The sequence below is a fragment of the Mauremys mutica genome, chromosome 1, assembly GCF_020497125.1.
Source record: "Mauremys mutica isolate MM-2020 ecotype Southern chromosome 1, ASM2049712v1, whole genome shotgun sequence".
Lineage (NCBI taxonomy): Eukaryota > Metazoa > Chordata > Testudines > Geoemydidae > Mauremys > Mauremys mutica.
The window spans coordinates 241,966,962-241,987,175 of record NC_059072.1 but is presented as its reverse complement, the minus strand read 5'-3'; the positions used below and the strand labels follow the sequence as shown (position 1 = coordinate 241,987,175).

Below are 20,214 nucleotides of genomic sequence, written 5' to 3'. Positions count from 1 at the left end.
TAGGTGTGGCAGTGGTCATCCAATATTATGATTCTCTTCAGTTACAATTCTAAGTATTGAATTGGAATATGAGTACTTCTCAAAAACCATCTCATAGTGTACTGAGTGATCAAGTGAACTCCACCTCCCACATTCAAACATTTCTGAAAAATGTTACTTTAATGGCTCAAGAAACACTTTTCTGTTTCCACACCCAGAAAACCTCAGACTACAACAGATTTACATAAGGAATATGAAAGTCACAAGAAAAAAACAGTGTAAGAATCTACTTGCAAATCTTAAAATCTGGAATAATCTGAACATTTCATTCATTTGTTTGGGATGGTATTTTTGTGGAGGTGGAGTTTAGCAGTAGCATGACCAGTCAAGGGTCTTCACCCACAAGAATCTTGCAAGGCACCCAGCAATGGGTGGGAGTAAATCAAAATGGTACAACATGTCATGAGGAAAGGCAACAGCTGGAGAGACAAAAACAAAGTTAAGGATGGCTCTAACCACAGTACAGAAGATTGAGTAGGGGGAGGTGAAGAGAGTAGGAAAAGTTGAACAGAAAGACAACAGACGGCTTTTTTCTTTTCCTTTTTTTTGTGGTGGTTGGGATGAAGAGACAGAGAAGAAGGACGAGCAATACAGAAGAACAAGTAGTAGTAGTACTGGAATCATCAGAAAGTTGGCCCCAGTTTCTCTTTAAAATAAAAAGCAAGACAACACATACCATTAATGGTAATGGTAGAATTAAAAGGTTTAAAGATGACATGTTGTTACCCATTCTAGTTCTCTTATCTTAAAGTAATCAGCACCGAGCAGGTTGTTTTAGACTAAAGCCTGGTCTACACTAGGCGTTTAAATCGGTTTTAGGAGCGTAAAACCGATTTAACGCCAAAACCGTCCACACTAGGAGGCACCTTATATCGATTTTAATGGCTCTTTAAACCGGTTTCTGTACTCCTCCCTAACGAGAGGAGTAACGCTAGTATCGGTATTAACATATCGGATTAGGGTTAGTGTGGACGCTGATCGACGGTATTGGCCTCCGGGAGCTATCCCACAGTGCACCAGTGACCGCTCTGGACCGCAATCTGAACTCGCATGCAGTGGTCAGGTAAACAGGAAAAGCCCCGCAAACTTTTGAATATTTCCTGTTTGCCCAGCGTGGAGCTCCGATCAGCACGGGTGGCGATGCAGTCCGAAATCAAAATAAAAAAAGAGCTCCCGCATGGACCATGCGGATGTGATCGCTGTAAGGGCAGGCAAATCCGTTCTATCAGCGCTCCGTTACAGAAGATGAAATTCAGAATCCTTTTTTAAAAATCTCCAGACAGACGCCATAGCAGGGACTCAGCGCACTGCAGCGTGACAAGCGTAACGGAAAGCCAAAGAATCAAATGGATGCGCATGGACTGGAGGACTGAAGCTATCCCACAGTTCCTGCAGCCTCCGAAAATTATTTGCATTCTTGGCTGAGCTCCAAATGCTTCTAGGGTCAAACACAGTGTCCGCGGGTCAGGGCATAGCTTGGCAATCTACTCACCCACCCCCCACCCACCCCCAGAAGCGAAAGGTAAAACAATCCTCTGACTCTTTTACATGTCACCCTATCTTTACTGAATGCTGCAGATAGACGTGATAGTGCAGCACTCAACACCAACATCCTTGCTCCCCCCCCCGCCATGGGCGGCTGATGGTACAATACGATGGAAATCCATCCTCATCATCAGCATAAGCTGATCGTACAAAAAGATGGAAATCCATCCTCATCATCAGCCTCAGCTGATGGTACAAAAGGACTGGTAACCGTCCTCGTCATCAGCCTATTGGCCCTAATTTTTTCTGGTGGATGGATGGTGCAATATGGCTGGTAACCATCCTCATCATAGCAACAGGGGGCTGAGCTCCATCAGCCCCCACCCTTCATGTGTAAAGAAAAGATTCAGTTGCCCCTGGACTAGCAGTGGGATGCTGGGCTTCTCTCCTACACACTGCTTAATGTCCTGTCTGGACTATCATAGCAGCTGGAGGCTGCCTTCCACTCATTTCTCACTAACAAGTCAGTGTGTCTTATTCCTGCATTCTTTATTAATTCATCACACAAGTGGGGGGACAATGCTACGGTAGCCAAGAAAGGCTGGGGGAAGAACGGAATCAACAGGTGGGGTTGTTACAGGAGCACCCCCTGTGAATAGCATACAGATAATAATTTCTGCAGGCTCTGACACAGAGCAGCTGTGCTCTCTGGTTCTATGATACGGTGGTTCTCTAGCACACTTGCCTATATTAGGCAGCACTGATTCTATTTTTAGATACCAAAAAGGAGGGATTGACTCAGGGAGTCATTCCCAATTTTTGCTTTTGCGCCCCTGGCTGATCGGCCAGGGGCACTTATGACAGCAGCTAATGGTACAAAACGATGGAAGGTGCAATATGGCTAGTAACCAATCTTGGTTTTTGCGCCCCTGGCTGATTGGCCAGGGGCACTAGCAGCAAATGGTACAAAAGGACTGGTAGCCATGATCATCCTCAGTTCCAATTTATGGAAGGATTTGGATGGTGCAATATGGCTAGTAACCATCTCTGCTGTCATGCAAAAGCAAAAGCATGCTTCTGTGTAGCGCTGCTGAATCGCCTCTGTGAGCGGCATCTAGTACACATACGGTGAGAGTCACAAACGGCAAAACAAGCTCCATGATTGCCATGCTATGGCATCTGCCAGGGCAATCCAGGGGAAAAAGGCGCGAAATGCTTGTCTGCCGTTGCTTTCCCAGACGAAGGAGTGACTGACGACATTTACCCAGAACCACCCGCGACAATGATTTTTGCCCCATCAGGCACTGGGATCTCAACCCGGAAGTTCCAAGGGGCGGGGGAGGCTGCGGGAACTATGGGATAGCTAGGGAATAGCTACCCACAGTGCAATGCTCCAGAAATCGACGCTAGCCACGGACCATGGACGCACACCACCGATTTAATGTGCTTAGTATGGCCGCGCTCCACCCGATTTTATAAATTCTGTTTTACAAAACCGGTTTATGCACATTCGGAATAATCCCGTAGTGTAGACGTACCCTAATATGTAGTCAGCAAAGCTAATTTTTGACATTCAAACTATGAGCAATGGTGATGGTTGCCTTTGAAATATGAATGTTAGCATTAGACAACATTTAACTAGTAAAATATGGGAGAAGGAATATAGGACATTGCTTTAAAATGTTAACGCTACCTCTGAATTACGTTTTTCTTCTTTTTTATGGCCTGTCTTAATGGTTCTCTCAGTGTAACCTGGGAGAAGTCCTGAAGAGCAGCATAAATGGTATGACGTATGGCATGGTTAAAGACACTTTCCATTCTCCCCATCAGCACCTGAAGACCTTTGATCATGGCAATAACCTGTAGGGAGAAAATATATATATATATATATATATATATATTAAATATATAAATAAAGGAAAGGGGGAAGAATGAAAAAGCCCAAATCTCTATAAAGGAGAAAAGTTTCTTTTACCTCAACCAAGGCAAACTTCTCTTCACTGGTATAATTGTATCGTGTTGCTCTTTCATACTCTTCTGCATTGTCAGGGCAATCTTTATTGGAGTATTTGTCAGTTGGATGCACTAGTTTCCATGAATACTGCAATTCACACAGGTAGGTGAAGAAAGACATATGGAAGAAAAGAAAAGATTGAGAAATAACACAAAAAGACCACAGGACACCCTACCTGTAATGCAGGTTTTATTCTAATAAGACATTCCATCATTCTTAGTAATAGCTGATGATATGATACTGCATAGTTTTAGAACAGTACTGTAAGTTCTAAAACTCCTGACAGAAATCACTTGCCATATTCACTACTTTCTAAAAGATCTATCGAACATATATCTCTATACTACATTAATTCAAAGAATACAAGAAATTCTCAGCAGGTGATGTGGTCTAACATTTTAATGAAGATTAACGTAAGTAAAAACCTGTCTTCATTTCACCTACAGAGAACCAAGAAAGATGCCTCAAATGAAAAAACAAGTGTAAAGAGAAGATTTTGAAATAACTGACTGTTTAGATTTTAAAGACAGTTTGAAGCCAAAAAGACTTGCTGATTTCTGTTAGGACTTAGAAAAGAGAGAGAGAGAGAGAGAGAGAGAGAGAGAGAGAGAGAGAGAGAGAGAGAGAGAGAGAGAGAGATTTTGTCTGTGACTCTGAAAATGCAATATTTCAAGAGAAATGTGTCTTGTTCAGGTACCAGGATCAAAATATCATATTAACATAGTGCAAGATGTTCCAATACTGATTTTTAGCAGGAATTGATATCAATTAATTATGTTAACTGGAAAATTCTATCTACTTACTAATCCAGTTTTCCACAACTTTAATTTTAGTAACAAGAACTGAGTTGTGACACCTACTACAACTTGAGTGGTAGACAGATTTATAGTGCCGTATAAGACATTATTATGGGTTAAAATACCAAGTGCCAAAGCAAAGTTTATTAATAGCAACTTAGCCTTAGGCCAACGCACAAACACCAAAATGTATTACAATAAAACTTAAAACTAAACCTAAAATGATAAAATGTTAAAATACTTATAAAGATTTTTTTTAAAAAGCCAGATACCATCAAACCAGACATAATCGCCATGCCACTTGCCTTCTCCTTATTTGAGTGGCTGCCCATGCAAACAGAACAAACACTTGGATCACAGGTACACTGTCAGTTTCTAAGAAACATTCTATTTCCTGAGAGGTCATAGAAAAAGACATCCAGGACAAAAACACTGAAAGCCATTTTGACCTCAAGTGACAATACAGATTACAATGTAACAGATCATGGAGTAGGTCTTCCAGCTACCCTAAACTGCAGGGACAGCGATGGTTACATTTCTCAGTGCCAGTATATCGGCTGTCTAAGTAAGCCATTTGCTTGGATTTAAAACGGAAAGCTGTAAAGGCCCTCCTTAGCATGCTATTTACATAAACCATCATCTAAATATCTGGCAAACCCATGAGTCTTTTTAACAGGGGGGTAATCAAGGTGATATTTGAAAGAGAAACTATTTCCATATCCATTTGCTTATTAATATCCTCTATTCTCAACTTGACTGTGGGTTTCACATTTTTTAACTTAAATCTAATCATTTCTGATTCTGAGAAACCTAGAGAATGCAGTGAGTTTTGAATACACTCTAATCAACGAAATGAAAAAGACCTAGTGAGCTGTTCCTCTAGGCATAACTTTGGTAAACACTGTGGGGGCATACTGTGACTACAAAGCTGAATATTAATATTGCTATATTGCACTTTGGACAGAATAGAGTTTATACCTGTCTCAGAACAGCTGGAGTATTATTTGGGAGACAAAAAAAAAATATTTCCAAGAAATTTGTTTTGAATCACTCCCAGCCCCGTGGGCTCATTCCAGCCCCATATTAAGTGCCATGGAGTCACATTACATTTTTCACAGCAAGTAATGAGAAACAATTCTTGTCTTGCAATTTAAGTTGAGTACAACAAAGAGGATCCCAGGAGAAAACAGTAGGCAAGGGGATGGAACATGTGAAAACTAGTTTGTGGTGTTAAGATGGCACAATATGCCTGTTAGGGATTTTTTTACTTATTTGTACTCTATTTACATAATAAGAGTTGGGGGTTGAGAATGTGGGTAAAGATTTTGAGGAGGGATTTGAAAAGGGAGTGGCAGGATAGATTGTATACAGGCTCAGAAAGAAATTCTCGGCATTGGAGAGGGTGGGGGTGAGGCATGAGAGAAGGGACTGACAGGACTATGAGAGGACATACTGAAGTGCTTGCCACAAGTAAAAAATAAGGGCTTGAGAAATCAGAAAGGCACAGCACGGGACATAACGAGACAGAAGAGCAGTGAGCAACCAGTGACAAGATATGGGCAGGAGCAGAGCTGCATAGAACCGAATAGAAAGTGTGAATTTGATCCAGAAGACAATGCAGAGCCAGAGAAGAGTCCCGTAGCAGAGAGATCACATAGCTGTCATGCAGGAGAGAGAGATGATTTGGAAGCAACAATTTGTAAAGACAGAAGCCAGGGAAGCAAGAGGGATTTTGGAGGACAGAGAAAAAGGGGTCGCAGTAGTCTAAGTGGGAGACCATGAAAGCATGAACTAAAGGTTTTCACAACAGAAAGTGGTGGATAGATTTTGTATACATTACATAGGAAGAAATGACATGATTTATCTGTTCTAATTTTCAAAAGGTGGTTAGGAACCAAGGATGTGTTTATCATAGTACCATTCATGGAAGCACTACATACGGCAGGCCGTTGGCCTTGCACCGCCAATTAGAGCTGAACTAACAGTTGATTTTTTGGTTTAGTGATCAAAAATGAAAAACTGAAAAACAAATTATTTAGGATGGAACAAAATATTTCACTAAACCCAAAATGAAATTTTTTAGAGGTTTTTTTTTGGGGGGGGGGGAAGGGGGGTGTTGTTTACCTTTTGACAAATCTAGGTACATTTTAAAACAACATGTCATTTTGAAACAAAAATTGAAAACTTTCATTTCAACTTTTTTGAAATTTTGGTTTTTTTATTCGGCCAAAACGATTGGCCAAATTCAACCCTAATTCATTAATAGTTTTAGTCTCCCTGAATCTGAATTTTTCAGCTAATAAACGATTTGACTGAAAAATTTCACCCAGCTTGACTGCCAGTACTGGATAGAAGTAGGCATAAGCACACGTTCCACCTACCACCACCTGCAGACTGTCTAAGCTCTTAGGTTAGGTCGTCTTGGTTAGGCCATGGTACAGATAGGATACGTAGTGTTAATGTGTGAGAGGCAGGGATATTTATACAAAAAAAAGGAGTGCTTTAGCATCCCCTCTTTCAATTGTTACCATTACAAATATCTTGCTTACATTTAAGTCAAAGTTGCAGATTTTTAATCACTTCCCCCACTGGCATCTACTTTCAGCAAGATTAGTTGTTTAAATAAAAATAGATCATTAGAGCTTACCTATACCTCCCCTCTCATATTTCCCTCTCTTGCTCTCTGTAATGTTTTTCCTCCTTTTTCTCTGTGTTCACCGCCTTATGACTAAAGGCCTGATCTGAAACCAATAGGAATCTTTCCATTTACTTTCGTCACCTTTGGATGAGGCCCTAAATGTTTTAATTTAGTCACCAGAAAATGTCAAAATACAACTGCTTTCTGTTATTTATACCACATACCATCTGCTGTCTTTTTCACTTTGGGAAGTGTGTTGGGATACAGTCTATGAAAGATCATTTAAAGTTGTATTGTAGCAAAATAAAGGAAGCTTTGAAACCACAAAACATATGTTCAAAAGCAGAATAAAAATAGCTAGCTCTGGCCTAAAGGAGATCACTACATCTTAAATTTAATAAGTTCAACCTACTGAAAGAGGATGTGAGAAATACAGCATCTTGGCCCGCTGATTAATACAGTTGTACTGCCACTATCTCAAGAAAAAAAACATTTTGTCTTCTTCCCTGGTTGAAAATAGAAGTGCCACTAAACAAATGGCGATAGAGCATGTAAAAACACCTCTACCTCGATATACAGGCAAGTCTCATCTTAGGCGGGGGTTCGGTTCCGCGGTTATCGCGTAAAGCGAAAACCGTGTATAGCCAAAATTATATCCCCAAGCCCTTTAAACCCCGCCCGCAGCTCCTGCAGCCAGGCTGGCGGAGGAGGGAGGGGGGGGCATTTAAAGGGCTCCACCGGGCTCCTCGCCGCCCTTTAAATGCCCCCCCTCCGCCCCGCCGCCAGAGCTGCGGGCGGGATTTAAAGGGCTCCGCCGGGCTTCCCGCTGCAGTGGGGAGCCCGGAAGAGCCCTTTAAATCCCACCCACAGCTTTGGCAGCCGGGCTGGGGCTGGCATTTAAAGGGCCCGGAGCTCCACGGTGGCTGGAGCCTCGGGCCCTTTAGTTCACCACAGGGGCTACCAGCCACCTCTGCAGCTGGGAGCCCCCTGGGTGATTTAAAGGCCCTGGGACTCCCAGCCACAGCTGGTGCCCCAGGACCTTTAAATCTTGAGGCCACACACACCCCACTTGAGGCCACGCCCCCCCACTCCGGCCATACGCGTATAGTTGAAATCGCACATGTTAAATGCGCGTAAGTTGCAAGAGACCTGTAATGCAACCCGTTAGAACACAAATTTGGATATAACGTGGTAAAGCAGTGCTCCGGGGGGACGGGGCTGGTGCTCCGGTGGATCAAAGCAAGTTTGATATAACGCAGTTTCACCTATAATGCAGTAAGATTTTTTGGCTCCCGAGGACAGCGTTATATCGAGGTAGAGGTGTATTTTTCATCAAAGCAAAAACCACCTAGCCTCACTATCTAGTTGTCTCGTCTCCCTAAACTTCCTCTTTTTCTGGTTTTGCTCCCCAGGTAACATACCACTTCCATAACATGTGCACTCCACTGAGATAGGAGCTGTAGTCCCTGCAGAGAGAGATCAAAGAGTTTTCGATACTCTGCATCTGTTTTCTGAGCTTCCTGACGGCCAGACCCAGTCACTACCTAGAACAAAACAAAGTAAACACAAGTATTAAATCCACTGTGTGTGGCACTAAAAAAACATTTTTTGTTGGAAATAAAAGATTGGTGCTGGTTCAAATGCACTAGACCTTGCATTCAATACACCAATTACTACCTTTTCAGCCCACATATTTACTTACTTAAAAATTCTAGAGATAAAGTACTTGTATCCTTTATCACCAGAACATTACAGCGGACTAAGTCAAGCAGACAGTCCTCATATGGTATGAGGAAGATGTGCCTTTTTTTTTGAAGAATGCACTCCTAACCTGTTTTTATTCATAAAGCTATGTGTATGCTCTTAGGCTATGAGTTTGGCATGCAATTCCCAAGAAAATACCCGACCTGTTCTGGAATGTACTGGCATGCGAGAAGTGTGATGAAGTCTGCAAATACAGAATTAAGGCTAACACAAATGTAGTTCACTCTTATAAGCTTGTGCAAAAACATCATTAGGAGATCTAAGTGTTTAAGTAAGGTCATTTTAACATAGTCTGAGGTTTACTTACATCTCATGCTTCTAATTATAGCAACGTTCATTACTCAAGTGCAATTGGCACAGACAGCATTAACTCACCTCACTGTTGCTGTAACGAGCCAGTTCTGAAATGAAGCGCATATGGTCTTCTCTGATCTGGATCATTTGCTCACAGATGTTGTACTGGGGACTGCTGCTGGAAGAGGTGCACGTCCATCTATTTCAGAACACGAGAAAAAATAAATCCTGACCTTACAGACATCACAAATTGATATCACATAAGTGATATGACCGAGCCACTGTTTTCAGCTTTTACATCTTCCTTCTCTTTTTTTTAGGCCTTGTGTCATGGCTTCTCTCTCTCTGGCCTAGACATTTTAGAGATGGGCTGTCTTTCTGAGCCCAAACAATGTTTCTTTTTAATCAGATGAAAGGGTTGCTGTTGCAATGCAGAACAATACCAATAGGTCAAGATCTATCCCTCACTCAACTACCTTAAAAAAAGGTCTTCGGTTTACCCGTGTTTAACTATAAAGCCTGTTAGTTACTGTGTGTTCCTGACGACAAAATTTCATAATGGTATAACCTCAGAAAAGGACAAAGGGCATGCTACTATTATCAAACATTCCAAATTAAACAACAGCCATGAAAAAACACTAGCCTTATGCTTTTAGCATTTCAGAATGCTCCTCACCAAATGTATTACCCATATTATCACAGGCATACACCCAGCATAGCCCAAGACAGTGATCCAGGGACAGTTCCTCAACTGGGGTAAACTGCCATAGGTCCATTGATTTTACCAGGACAATGACCATTTGCACCATGAGGATCTGCCCCTCTCCCCAGTACTGTGCTGCATTCCTACCTGGATTTGTTTTCCTCGTAGTGGGCGCTAGTTTTAATGTATCTTGCCAGTTCAATCTGCATATCGCCAAACAGCGGGACCACTTGCAGCTGCTGTACTCAAGGAAAAAAGCAGATGAAGTAAGTTATTAAATGCAAATTTTTTAAGTGTTTTTAAATTTTATTTGGTCATCCTAACAAATCACCCTCTTCAAGTTCAAAATTATCTGACTTAGTTAACAGTGTTATTTTGTTAAAGATAGTTTAGTTGGATGACAAAAACAATGTACAAATTTGAACAATTGAGAGTATCTACTCATGAAAAAATATCACGTTATTTGGTTGAAGTATAATACTATGTATTTTAAATGGGAGAAAAATCACCATTAAAATAATATTTTAAAAATTCTAATTAAAACATGACTCTCTTAACCAACCTTAAAGAACTTGTCTATCTTGGTCAAGTTTATTCTTTTCTTTGCATCCAGTTTATAGATATTACTGACACTTCCATCCATCAGGTACAATCCAAAGCCCATTACCTGGAAATAGTACAAACCATATAACTTTTCCATAAGACAAGCTCACAGGTAGTGATTCAGCTGAAGATAAGACCATGTTCTTTTATCATAATACGGTAATACACAACTGGTTAACACACCCACAACCACACACATATAAAGCACACCAGGCACTTTTCAAAACTCCTAGTGACAAAATATGAGACTCATGAGTATGTATTTAATTTTTCTATAGTACTTTAAATTTACAGTCATGTCAGCGTGTAGCATTTTTAAAATTAATATTAGCCTGATAAACAAGACTTACTGAAAGCAGCTTAGATGCATAAAGATTAGACATACAAAAACGTTATCCCATTTAAATTAGAATGTGGCTCTTTTTAGATATTTCATTTAAATTCCTATTTCTTATTAAAATGACGGATGCAGAGTTGGTTATATAACAGAAGTTTAGGTCAATCATTGTCAAGCTCCTTCTTTTTTATAGCCCTCTGTTTAGATTATACATGGGAGAACTCTGGTGCATCCAAACAAAAAAAAGTGATTGAATTCTGGAATTAATAACAAACTGTTATAATTCTACATAGGCAATAGGACTTACTTAGTACTAGAAATCCAGAACTACAGTCCATAATATATGTGCATGTTTAACTGATCAGAAGCACAGGTGGGCACTTCAGAGATCCTTACAGGTATAATATATCCAGTACATTCTATGGTTCTTTCAGGGTACCAGCATATCTCATCTACATGACAAATACTGTACCTAGTTCTTTGGGGATTAAATACCCCAATTCCCTCAGAAGAGCTTGTCCTACTTGAAAGCATTTTAAGTGCTATTCCATATTTTTTTTCTATATAATTTCATCTATTGAGACATTCAGCTGAAAATACCATACTTAAATGAAGTACATTTTACATTTCCCCTCATCCACCACAATATTACACATGCAAGTTCCAAACTACTACATTTATCTACCAACTGTTCAGTTTAATCATAACTAAAGCCATCTGGTCCCTGGAAGTAATACAACTGGCAAATGAAGTTTCAATATGCAGAGCCACCTTCAAACACCCTTTTTGCCCAAACATGCTACATATCTAAAAATAAAATGAATTAGTTCAATTTTACCTTCACTAAAACTCTATAGAAACATTTTTCCACCCCAGGCTTCAGTTCAATTAGATCATCTCCAATATGTACAAAATAGCAGAGGTGAAAGTAAGCCGGTATGCCACGGCTTCCCCAGGCGGCAATTTAAAGGGCCTGGGGCTCCCAGCAGCAGCTGGAGCCCCAGGCCCTTTAAATTGCCGCTAGAGCCCCGCTGCTGGAGCCCTGGGGTAGCAGTGGCGGGGCTCCGGAGGTTATTTAAAGTGCCGGGGCTCCCGCTGCCCTGGGCCCTTTAAATAGCCACCAGAACCCTGCCACTGCTACCCCAGGACTCCAGGGGCTATTTAAAGGGCCCGGGGCGGTAGTGGCAGGGGGTAGCAGCGGCAGCCGGGGACTCTGGCAGTGGTTTAAAGGGCCCGGGGCGATAACGGCGGCCGAGCCTTGGACTCTTTAAACTGCTGCCGGAACCTCCGGCTGCTGCTGCTACCCCAGCGGGGGAGAGCACTTACTGGTACAGGATGGGCTGGGGCTGGCTCTGACCCCCCCATCCCCGCCCCTTCCACCCAAGGTCCCACTCCTTCCGGGGGCCAGAGCCAGCCCCAACCCAGCAAGTCCCTATTTCTACTTTCACCCCTGCAAAATAGAACTAATTAGACACTTCTTAAAATCGAAGATTTGCAGTGTGTAATACATGTAGAAGAAAAGGAGGAGATATAGGAAAAAGGAAGTGGCAAAACTTTATATAAACACAATCATGATGAGTTATTTGGCTGTCTATTTCTGGCAAACAGAGGACTGGCTGAAGTGAAATTCACAGGTATGTGTGTCCTTCCCCATTATGGTTAAACTTTGCAACACTAAAAAAAAATCTTACTTTTAAGAGCATGTGTTTCTCACTGGGTGTTAGATACATTTTATTTTCATAGTAGTCCACGCACAAATTCACAATATCAGCCAGCAGTTCTTCATAGCCAGAAATCACCTCAAGCTGTTGCTGTAAAGACTATAAGACAAAATAAACAAAATAAAAACATTAAGTCTACTGCTTATACACACAAGATGTCAGCAGTTACTACAGAACTGCATTAAGTGCCCCAATAGCAACTGTGTGCGTGAAACCAGACAATCACTATGCTCTCAAATGAACTGAAACAGGAAAAAGATAAAAACACCACATCTCCTGTGAGTGAAGGTGAACACTTTTCACAAACCCATCCCTCTATATCTAACGTATCAGTTCTCATCCTCAAAGGAAACCTACACAACACTTTCAAAAGACAAGCCTTGGACCTTAAGTTTGCTAGACACTAAAAATCATGGACTGGATAGAGACACTGGATTTAGGCTTATTACAATAATCTATAACCCACTAACAACTCCCCCTCCCCAGGCTGTATTTCCTCCCACTTTCTTTCCTCCCTATGACTGGAGGGGTGTTTACGGACCACTTCACCTTGAATGGTCCCTTGAAATATGTGTTAACTACTTACACTAAACAATCTGTTCCATCATGTATTGAGCTGTAACACTGAGTAAGTTTCCCAGACCTGAAGAAGAGCTCTGTGTAAACTCAAAAGCTTGCCTCTCACTAACAAAAGTGGTCCAATGAAAGATATTACTTCACCCACCTTGTCTTGCTACAGAACGGAGTGCGTTTTTAATAGCTTATAAAATATTTGCCATTTAGTGTAAGATTATGAAAACTTACTTGTGTAATCTTGTTGTGATTAGCAAGGAACATGGAGAGGTTCTGGGATTCCTGGATGGACTGAGGATCAGCCATTTTACGCAGAAATTGAGCAGCTCTTTAGAAATAGAAAAAGAACCCAGTTAAAGGAAAAAAATCAACAACATAGCAGAGCCGCTCACGAGCAAGTCCATCCACTTCTGATCAAAACTACATATACGTCAATGCTACCTCTTGGTCAAAGGTAGATGACAGCTCTTAAAGAATCAACACGGATGCTTTATTCATTGCTCAGACAAGATCATAGTAACTGCATCGGTGATGTTGATCCATAATTACTTGCGATCAGGTAAAAGAGAGCACACCAGACACTACTAGACTTGTTTTGTTACACTTTTCTGAGAATGTGAGATTCAAACACAGGTTTAAATTTTGTAAAACTGTCCATGTTAAAAGTTGGTTTCTTAAGAGGCCTCATCAGACCCTCCTTGAGAACACTGGCACCCCACTCTTACAAAGGTGGTGACAATCTTCACTAAAAGCAGGCTCACTGGCTCCCATGGGTCTTAACTAGCTGGGATGGCCATAGATACAATTCACAGTTTATGAATCAAAGCACCCTCAGCATCTCACGTACCAGTGAGTGAAACCGGCTTATACTCAAGTAGAGTTAGAACAAGATTCTCAACTGGTGTGGGTTGACATAGCTCCATGGAATTCAATGCCAACTTATACCAGCTGAACATCGAGCCTTTAGAGCAGTGGTCCCCAACGTAATGCGCCCGCGTCCTGGCCCCCGGGAGAGCACCCACTGAAATGCCGCGGCGGGGACGCCTCTCGCTGATGCCGCTTGCCGTCAACAAGTGAAGTCATCGAGAGGCGTCGCCCCCGAATTTCGGCGGGGACGCCTCTCGCTGATGCCGCTTGCCGTCGACAAGTGATGTCATCGAGAGGCGTCGCCCCCGAATTTCGGCGGAGACGCCTCTCGATGACGTCGCTTGTCGACAGCAAGTGGCGTCATCAAGAGGCATTGCCGCCGCGGCATTTCGGCGGGTGCTCCGCCGGCGCTGTGGTCCTTCGGCTGGCACCCGCCAGCCAAAAAGGTTGGGGACCACTGCTTTAGAGAATAGTGTCTGTCCCCTCAGGACATTGCTCTGGAAGAGAAGATCTATCAAAATCCAAGGGATTTCACCCACAGAACAAAAAAGAATTCCTCATAGGAAGAAAACCTCAGCCCTGAATAGAGGCTTTATAGTTAAACATGAGTAAAGCAAAGACCTTTGTTGAGTGAGGGATAGATCTTGATCTATTGGTATTGTTCTGTACAAGGCTTTGCAGATGCTGTTGTGGAGGCAAACACTCTCTTTGCTTCCTACATCTGCCACAGCATAAGACTTTATCAATGTTACATGCTGCAGTGTCAGGATGAGAATGGGGTTTCATTCCTGATCAGGGCCGGCTCCAGGCACCAGCTTATCAAGCAGGTGCTTGGGGCGACAACTCAGGAGAGGGGCGGCACTTTCACATATTCGGCAGCAATTCGGCGGAGGCTCCCTCACTCCCTTCCGCTGAATTGCCGCAGATCGCGATCACGGCTTTTTTTTTTTTCTCCGCCCCCTGCTTGGGGCGGCAAAACCCCCGGAGCCGGCCCTGTTCCTGATATTCTAACCTTCTCCCCCTCTCATTTCATCTGTAAATCACAGGGGCCTGTCAGAGCAAAGCCAGAAGGCCTTAAGGGCAACAAGATCAAAGGCCATTGACAAAAGATCAACCGTGAATGCTAAAAATGGGAATTCTGTAACTGGAAAGAAAGAATTTCTAAGTTAAAAGATTTATCAAACAATGTATTCTCATTAAATTTAAAACATAATGAAAGATAGGCTGACAGAGTCTACACCTGGAAATCTGTTTTGTTACTGTAGAAAAGCAGAAGAAAAACAGATTTGCTCAGATAGTTTTTTCTGTCAGTTCACCTTTTTATTTTCACAGTATTTTTTTTAATGTAGATAGGATTACATTTAAATATTACCGGTGTTGTACAAAGAGCTGCTACTGCCAGCTTATGCAGGTTCCTGTATTTCAATAACAGTAAGCTTGACAAATACTTTCATATAACAACATCTCACCGCTTGTAGGCAGAGTGGTCATTCTTCACACTGCACTTCATATTTTTCAGCTCATCTAATACTGCAAACATGTTGATGAACTTGCCCAAAGTGATCAGATATGCTTCAGACACAAAATCCTTCCTCCTCTCTGCATGGCATAAGCGCTTCACCTCCCCACAGAATCGTTCAATTGCATTTCTCTAGTGAAGGGAAGGAGCAGAAATCCATAGTTTAGTAAAGAAACAGTTTCAATGTTTTACTTTCACTGCAATATCTAAGCCAATGGCTCTCAACCAGGGATACGTGTACCCCTGGGGGTATGCAGAGGTCTTCCAGGGAGTACATCAACTCACCTAAACATTTGCCTAGTTTTACAATAGGCTACATAAAAAGCACTAGCAAAGACAGTACAAACTAAAATTTTATACAATGACTTGTTTATACTGCCCTATATACTATACACTGAAATGTAAGTACAATATTTATATCCCAATTGATTTATTTTATAATGATATGGTAAAAATGAGAAAGTAAGCAATTTTTCAGTACTAGTGTGCTGTGACACTAATGTATTTTTATGTCTGATTTTGTAAGCAAGTCGTTTTTAGGTGAGGTGAAACTTGGGGGTACGCAAGACAAATCAGACACCTGAAAAGGGTACAGTAGTCTGGAAAAGTTGAGACACCCCGATGTAGGTTATCCCCTCTCTCTTCCTATAAAGTTCTTTAACAGTAAAATGCCACTAAAGTAACTCATCATCCAATTCCAAAATTCACTTAAAAGACATCTGCAAGTAGGAGTGAGACAATTCCATTAAAACTTCAGAATACATATGGGTAAGATGAGCATTCAGCATAACCTCTCCAGCTCCCCACATGTACAGCCATATGTTACTAATCAGTATGCTTAGGTGACATTGCAACCACCATAGAATTTTGCTGGAGCATGAAGCACAGTGGCTGGGATCAAAATGTTTTGTTGGTTTTCCTTTCTTCATTGCTCTAGTTTGCAGTTTTCAAATTCTTTTGCAAGGAAGTCTAATGGACGCTGTAAAAAGGATGTTCTCCATGATTTGTAGAGCACGTTAAGTTCCTTGAATGGAACAGCCTGGTTTGGATTTAAATCAGGCCCATTTGCACTGGGCGGTGGTGGAATGCTGCCTTTCTACTCACTCTTCACCTTCTCCCCCAGTAGCTGCCTCCTCTCTGAGCCCAGCCCACCATATGAGATGACAAGCTAGGGTGGAAGGAAAGAGAGTAGCAGACTGCCACTAAGCGTTCCTCTGCCAGACAGTGAGGGATTCAGGGATTCAAGAGAGGAAGCCCAAGAAGCACTCCATTAAGCTCTACCAGAGTCCCGTAAGTGGAGCTGCTTTCACAGGTTCACTTCTCTCCCCAAAAACGACCATACAAGTGCAAGCCATGGGAGGGAAATAAAGAGAACCATGCTGAACAAACAGCTCCCCCCTTCCCTTCCACTGATTTGACTGATGATGTAAGTTTAAAATATACATAGCTTTGAGTACCTTAAAGACCAAGGAGAGCAAGGAATCAGTGAGGACAACTCAAGGAGATGTAACTAGCAGAAAGGGTTAAAATTGCATAAAGGAAATATCTGGAAACATTTCTTGGTATCTAACAGTAAAATAGGTCTATTAAGACTGTGAATTAGTGTCTGAAAGGAAGCAGTATACACACAACTAGCTAGACAAAATGCAATAAAACAGTGGTTTGCAACCTTTTTTCATTTGCAGACCCTTAAAAAAAAACTTTCGAATGGAGGTGCGGGCCCCTTTGGAAATCTAATCCTAATTCCAATTCCATGTCTACAGGCCACAGGTTGAAAACCAACACAATAAAACATAAAAATACCATAGGGAGCAATCCTGCAATGGTCCGTACAGAAGCGTATGAACTAGATGACTTGATAGGTCTTCTCCATGTCTAAATGGTTCATATAAAGAATAGAAATTTACAAAAATATCCCAGCTACCATTCACCTATTTATCATTAATTGGAAATATATTGTGCAGCCATATGCTACTAACCAGATAAAAACATATTAAGCACGCATAGTGTCCAATGGAGCAGCAAACATAGGCCCAGTCCTGTAATATATACATACGTAACTTTATTCATGCAAATAGTCCCATTGATTTCAACAGGAATGTTCACACAAGTAAGGTTACTCAAGTGTTTACAGAACAGAATCAAAGGTCTTTGGGCAAGAAGAAAACTGATTCACTCTACAGCTTAGAAGAGATGTTGCAGTCACTTCCGGGAAAAACAAATGGGCAAGTAAAAGTGAGCATAGATATGGAAAATGAAAAAGAAAGGAATTTTAAACTGTGCAATAACAGCGTGCGGAACAAGAAGCTGAGCACAGGTGACAAGCTACATGCACAAATATGACTGCACTTAGAAGACATGCTAAGTTTAAGTCACATGTCAGGACCATGGTCTCTCTCTGTGGGCCATGTAAAATCTTTACAACATTTGGTTACAGTAATATAGTCTTTGAACCAAGTCAGATAAAGCAGAGCGCACAACACCACAGCACATAAGAAAACAAAACAAAACCTCTATTAAACAGCTATTGGTTTAACTCTTTTTACCTGAAAGTACATAAAATTCATCAGTTTTGTAACTTCAGGCTCCAGAACTTCCACAGTTTTTTCATAAATTTCTACTCGGTTAGGCTGTTCATTACATTTAACCTGAAGAGAATCAAAGAAATAGTGATACTGAAAAGTCACTCCCAAATACAACTTCAGCAGAGACACAGTTCCAGAATGGCACATTGAACCAAGAAAATGTATTATAGTGCTGTTTATCCAAAGTTACGGCTAAATTGTTGTTTTTAACATCTCAAGCACAGTTTTCAGGGACTAACAAAAAAAATTCTCAGAGCTACCTGGATTCTTATATGGCACCCCTTACTGCAGTATCTGTGTTCCTCAGATAATAATGAATTAAGCCTATAAACATCCCTGTGAGGTAGGGCAGTATCTTCCCCATTTTATAGCTAGGGAATCAAGGCACAGTGACATTAAGTTACTTTCCCAGGGTCACAAAGACTGTGACTGAGTGGAGAACTGAACCCAGATCTTCTGAGGTCCAGTAATTTAACCAAAAGATGATCCTCTTCCTTTCATGGCAGCACAGATTTTATTTATTTATTTATTTATTTTGGAAAGTCCCTAAAATCAGAGAGCTGTCAAAAGAGGACTGTGATTTCATTTGCTTTTTCAGCTCATCTTAACTCTATTTTAAACAGTTCAGTTTTTCAAGCACTTAAGTCCCAACTTTCGATTCACATCACCTGTGTGCATTATATAAATAAGCATGTACACCCACATGCACGAACACACACAAAAAATCTGGACTGCCTCAAACATTTAAAAAAAGTGACCAGACCCAACATCCTATTTGACGATCTCCAGAGCAGTGTTTAATGGCTAGTTTACATCATCAAGTAACAATATGTTAAGTTGCTGATCACAATCACTTTGAATTTAAGCTTTAAATGCTTGCTGGCACTACCATCTCCATTTGTTTTCTGTTAAATGACATGGGAAATTTTGGTGTCAAATTAACACTACTATCAAAACTGCCCATCCAGTGCACATTATTGCTACCCTATTTGCAAATCAGCCAGGAAGCTTAATACAGAGTGACATGAAATGCTTCCTTAATTCCCTCACCAAAAAAAACATCCAGTCCTCAGGAGCTGAAAGTTTTGCTTCAACAACATTCCCAGTCTTGCTGGTTCAGGAGTAATTGCTCATTCTAGAGCTTTAAGGTTTATCCATAAAGCTATGTATCCACACAATCAGGAAAGAACTTGAGATGAAAGTTCAAGCACTGTCTGACAACTGAATGTTGCTCCTTTACCTGAGGAATGGCTCTTGAGCAGCTTCTCCATGTGTAGAGCATGACAGCATACTCTTGACCGTCTTCCAACATTTCATTCTAAAATAAATAAATAAATTAGTATCAATACAAGAAGGAGTGGTAAATACAGAAAAAAATTTCAAAACTGCCTATTTTCTGTCTCTCTCTGACACCTACACACACACTCTGAGCCAAACAAACCTTTTTGTCTTACTAGGATGTACACATAACCGGTCACAATACTGAATGTTAACTGATATATCATATTAAATAGTATGTTCAAACTGTCAGGTCATATTGGTTTTTTCAGTAAAGCAAGTTCTCTATGGCTAAGCACAACTCAAGCTGATTCATAAATTATTGAAACAATTAGTTCAGCTACTGAACATGAAAAATTAATCCTAAAGCTAAAAATCAAGCTGTTCTTAGTCATTCATTTCAATAATATTCTACCATGAATGAATATGGACTATTTACAACACTATTTAATGCAATGAATATGTATCAGATTACTAAAGGACACTTTACATCCACTAAAATATGAAGTCCAAGAGGTCAAACTTCGCTACTGACAAAACTAAACAACTATTAATCCTGAAGTATGTAATCTTTTAATCTATGAAGTATGTAATATTTTACAAATTTAAGACATTAAAAACCACAGACAACAGAACTGCTACACTGGGAATAGATTAGGATCCATGCGGTTTTATATGGAATACAAGAGAGAAGTATTACTTTCAGAAAAAAATAGCACACAGCAACCACTCAGGTATTGACCAAAATGCTAGAGGAGTAGTGGAAGTTTCTGGCACAGAAGATAAATTTATTCTCTGACAATCAGAGCTTGGCTGTTGATAATACAGTACAGAAACTTCAGGCAATATTGGCTAACCCAGCCAAGAGGTTATTTGAGATGCACAAAAAAAGAGTATGTTTTCTATGAGAGATCATTCCTGACAGCTATGGCCATTTGAAGTCTGGTTGCTAACTTGGTTTCCTATTTTCTCCGTGCATGTTCATCCCTCTATAAGA

General features: G+C 41.0%; 1 protein-coding gene across 3 annotated transcripts in view; it reads right to left on the bottom strand.

Annotated features, from left to right (window-relative positions):
- Positions 1-20,214, bottom strand: part of CYFIP1 (cytoplasmic FMR1 interacting protein 1) — a 134,414-nt gene that overhangs the window by 76,039 nt on the left and 38,161 nt on the right. For all 3 annotated transcript variants that reach the window (XM_045004926.1, XM_045004905.1, XM_045004916.1), the window contains exons 4-14: positions 19,180-19,257; positions 17,901-18,002; positions 15,305-15,486; positions 13,200-13,296; positions 12,366-12,494; positions 10,297-10,401; positions 9,882-9,973; positions 9,113-9,230; positions 8,395-8,517; positions 3,500-3,625; positions 3,218-3,384 (exon numbers count right to left, since the gene is read on the bottom strand). In XM_045004926.1, the coding sequence (XP_044860861.1) occupies positions 3,218-3,384; positions 3,500-3,625; positions 8,395-8,517; positions 9,113-9,230; positions 9,882-9,973; positions 10,297-10,401; positions 12,366-12,494; positions 13,200-13,296; positions 15,305-15,486; positions 17,901-18,002; positions 19,180-19,257 (1,319 nt within the window). The remainder of the gene's footprint in view (positions 1-3,217; positions 3,385-3,499; positions 3,626-8,394; positions 8,518-9,112; positions 9,231-9,881; positions 9,974-10,296; positions 10,402-12,365; positions 12,495-13,199; positions 13,297-15,304; positions 15,487-17,900; positions 18,003-19,179; positions 19,258-20,214) is intronic.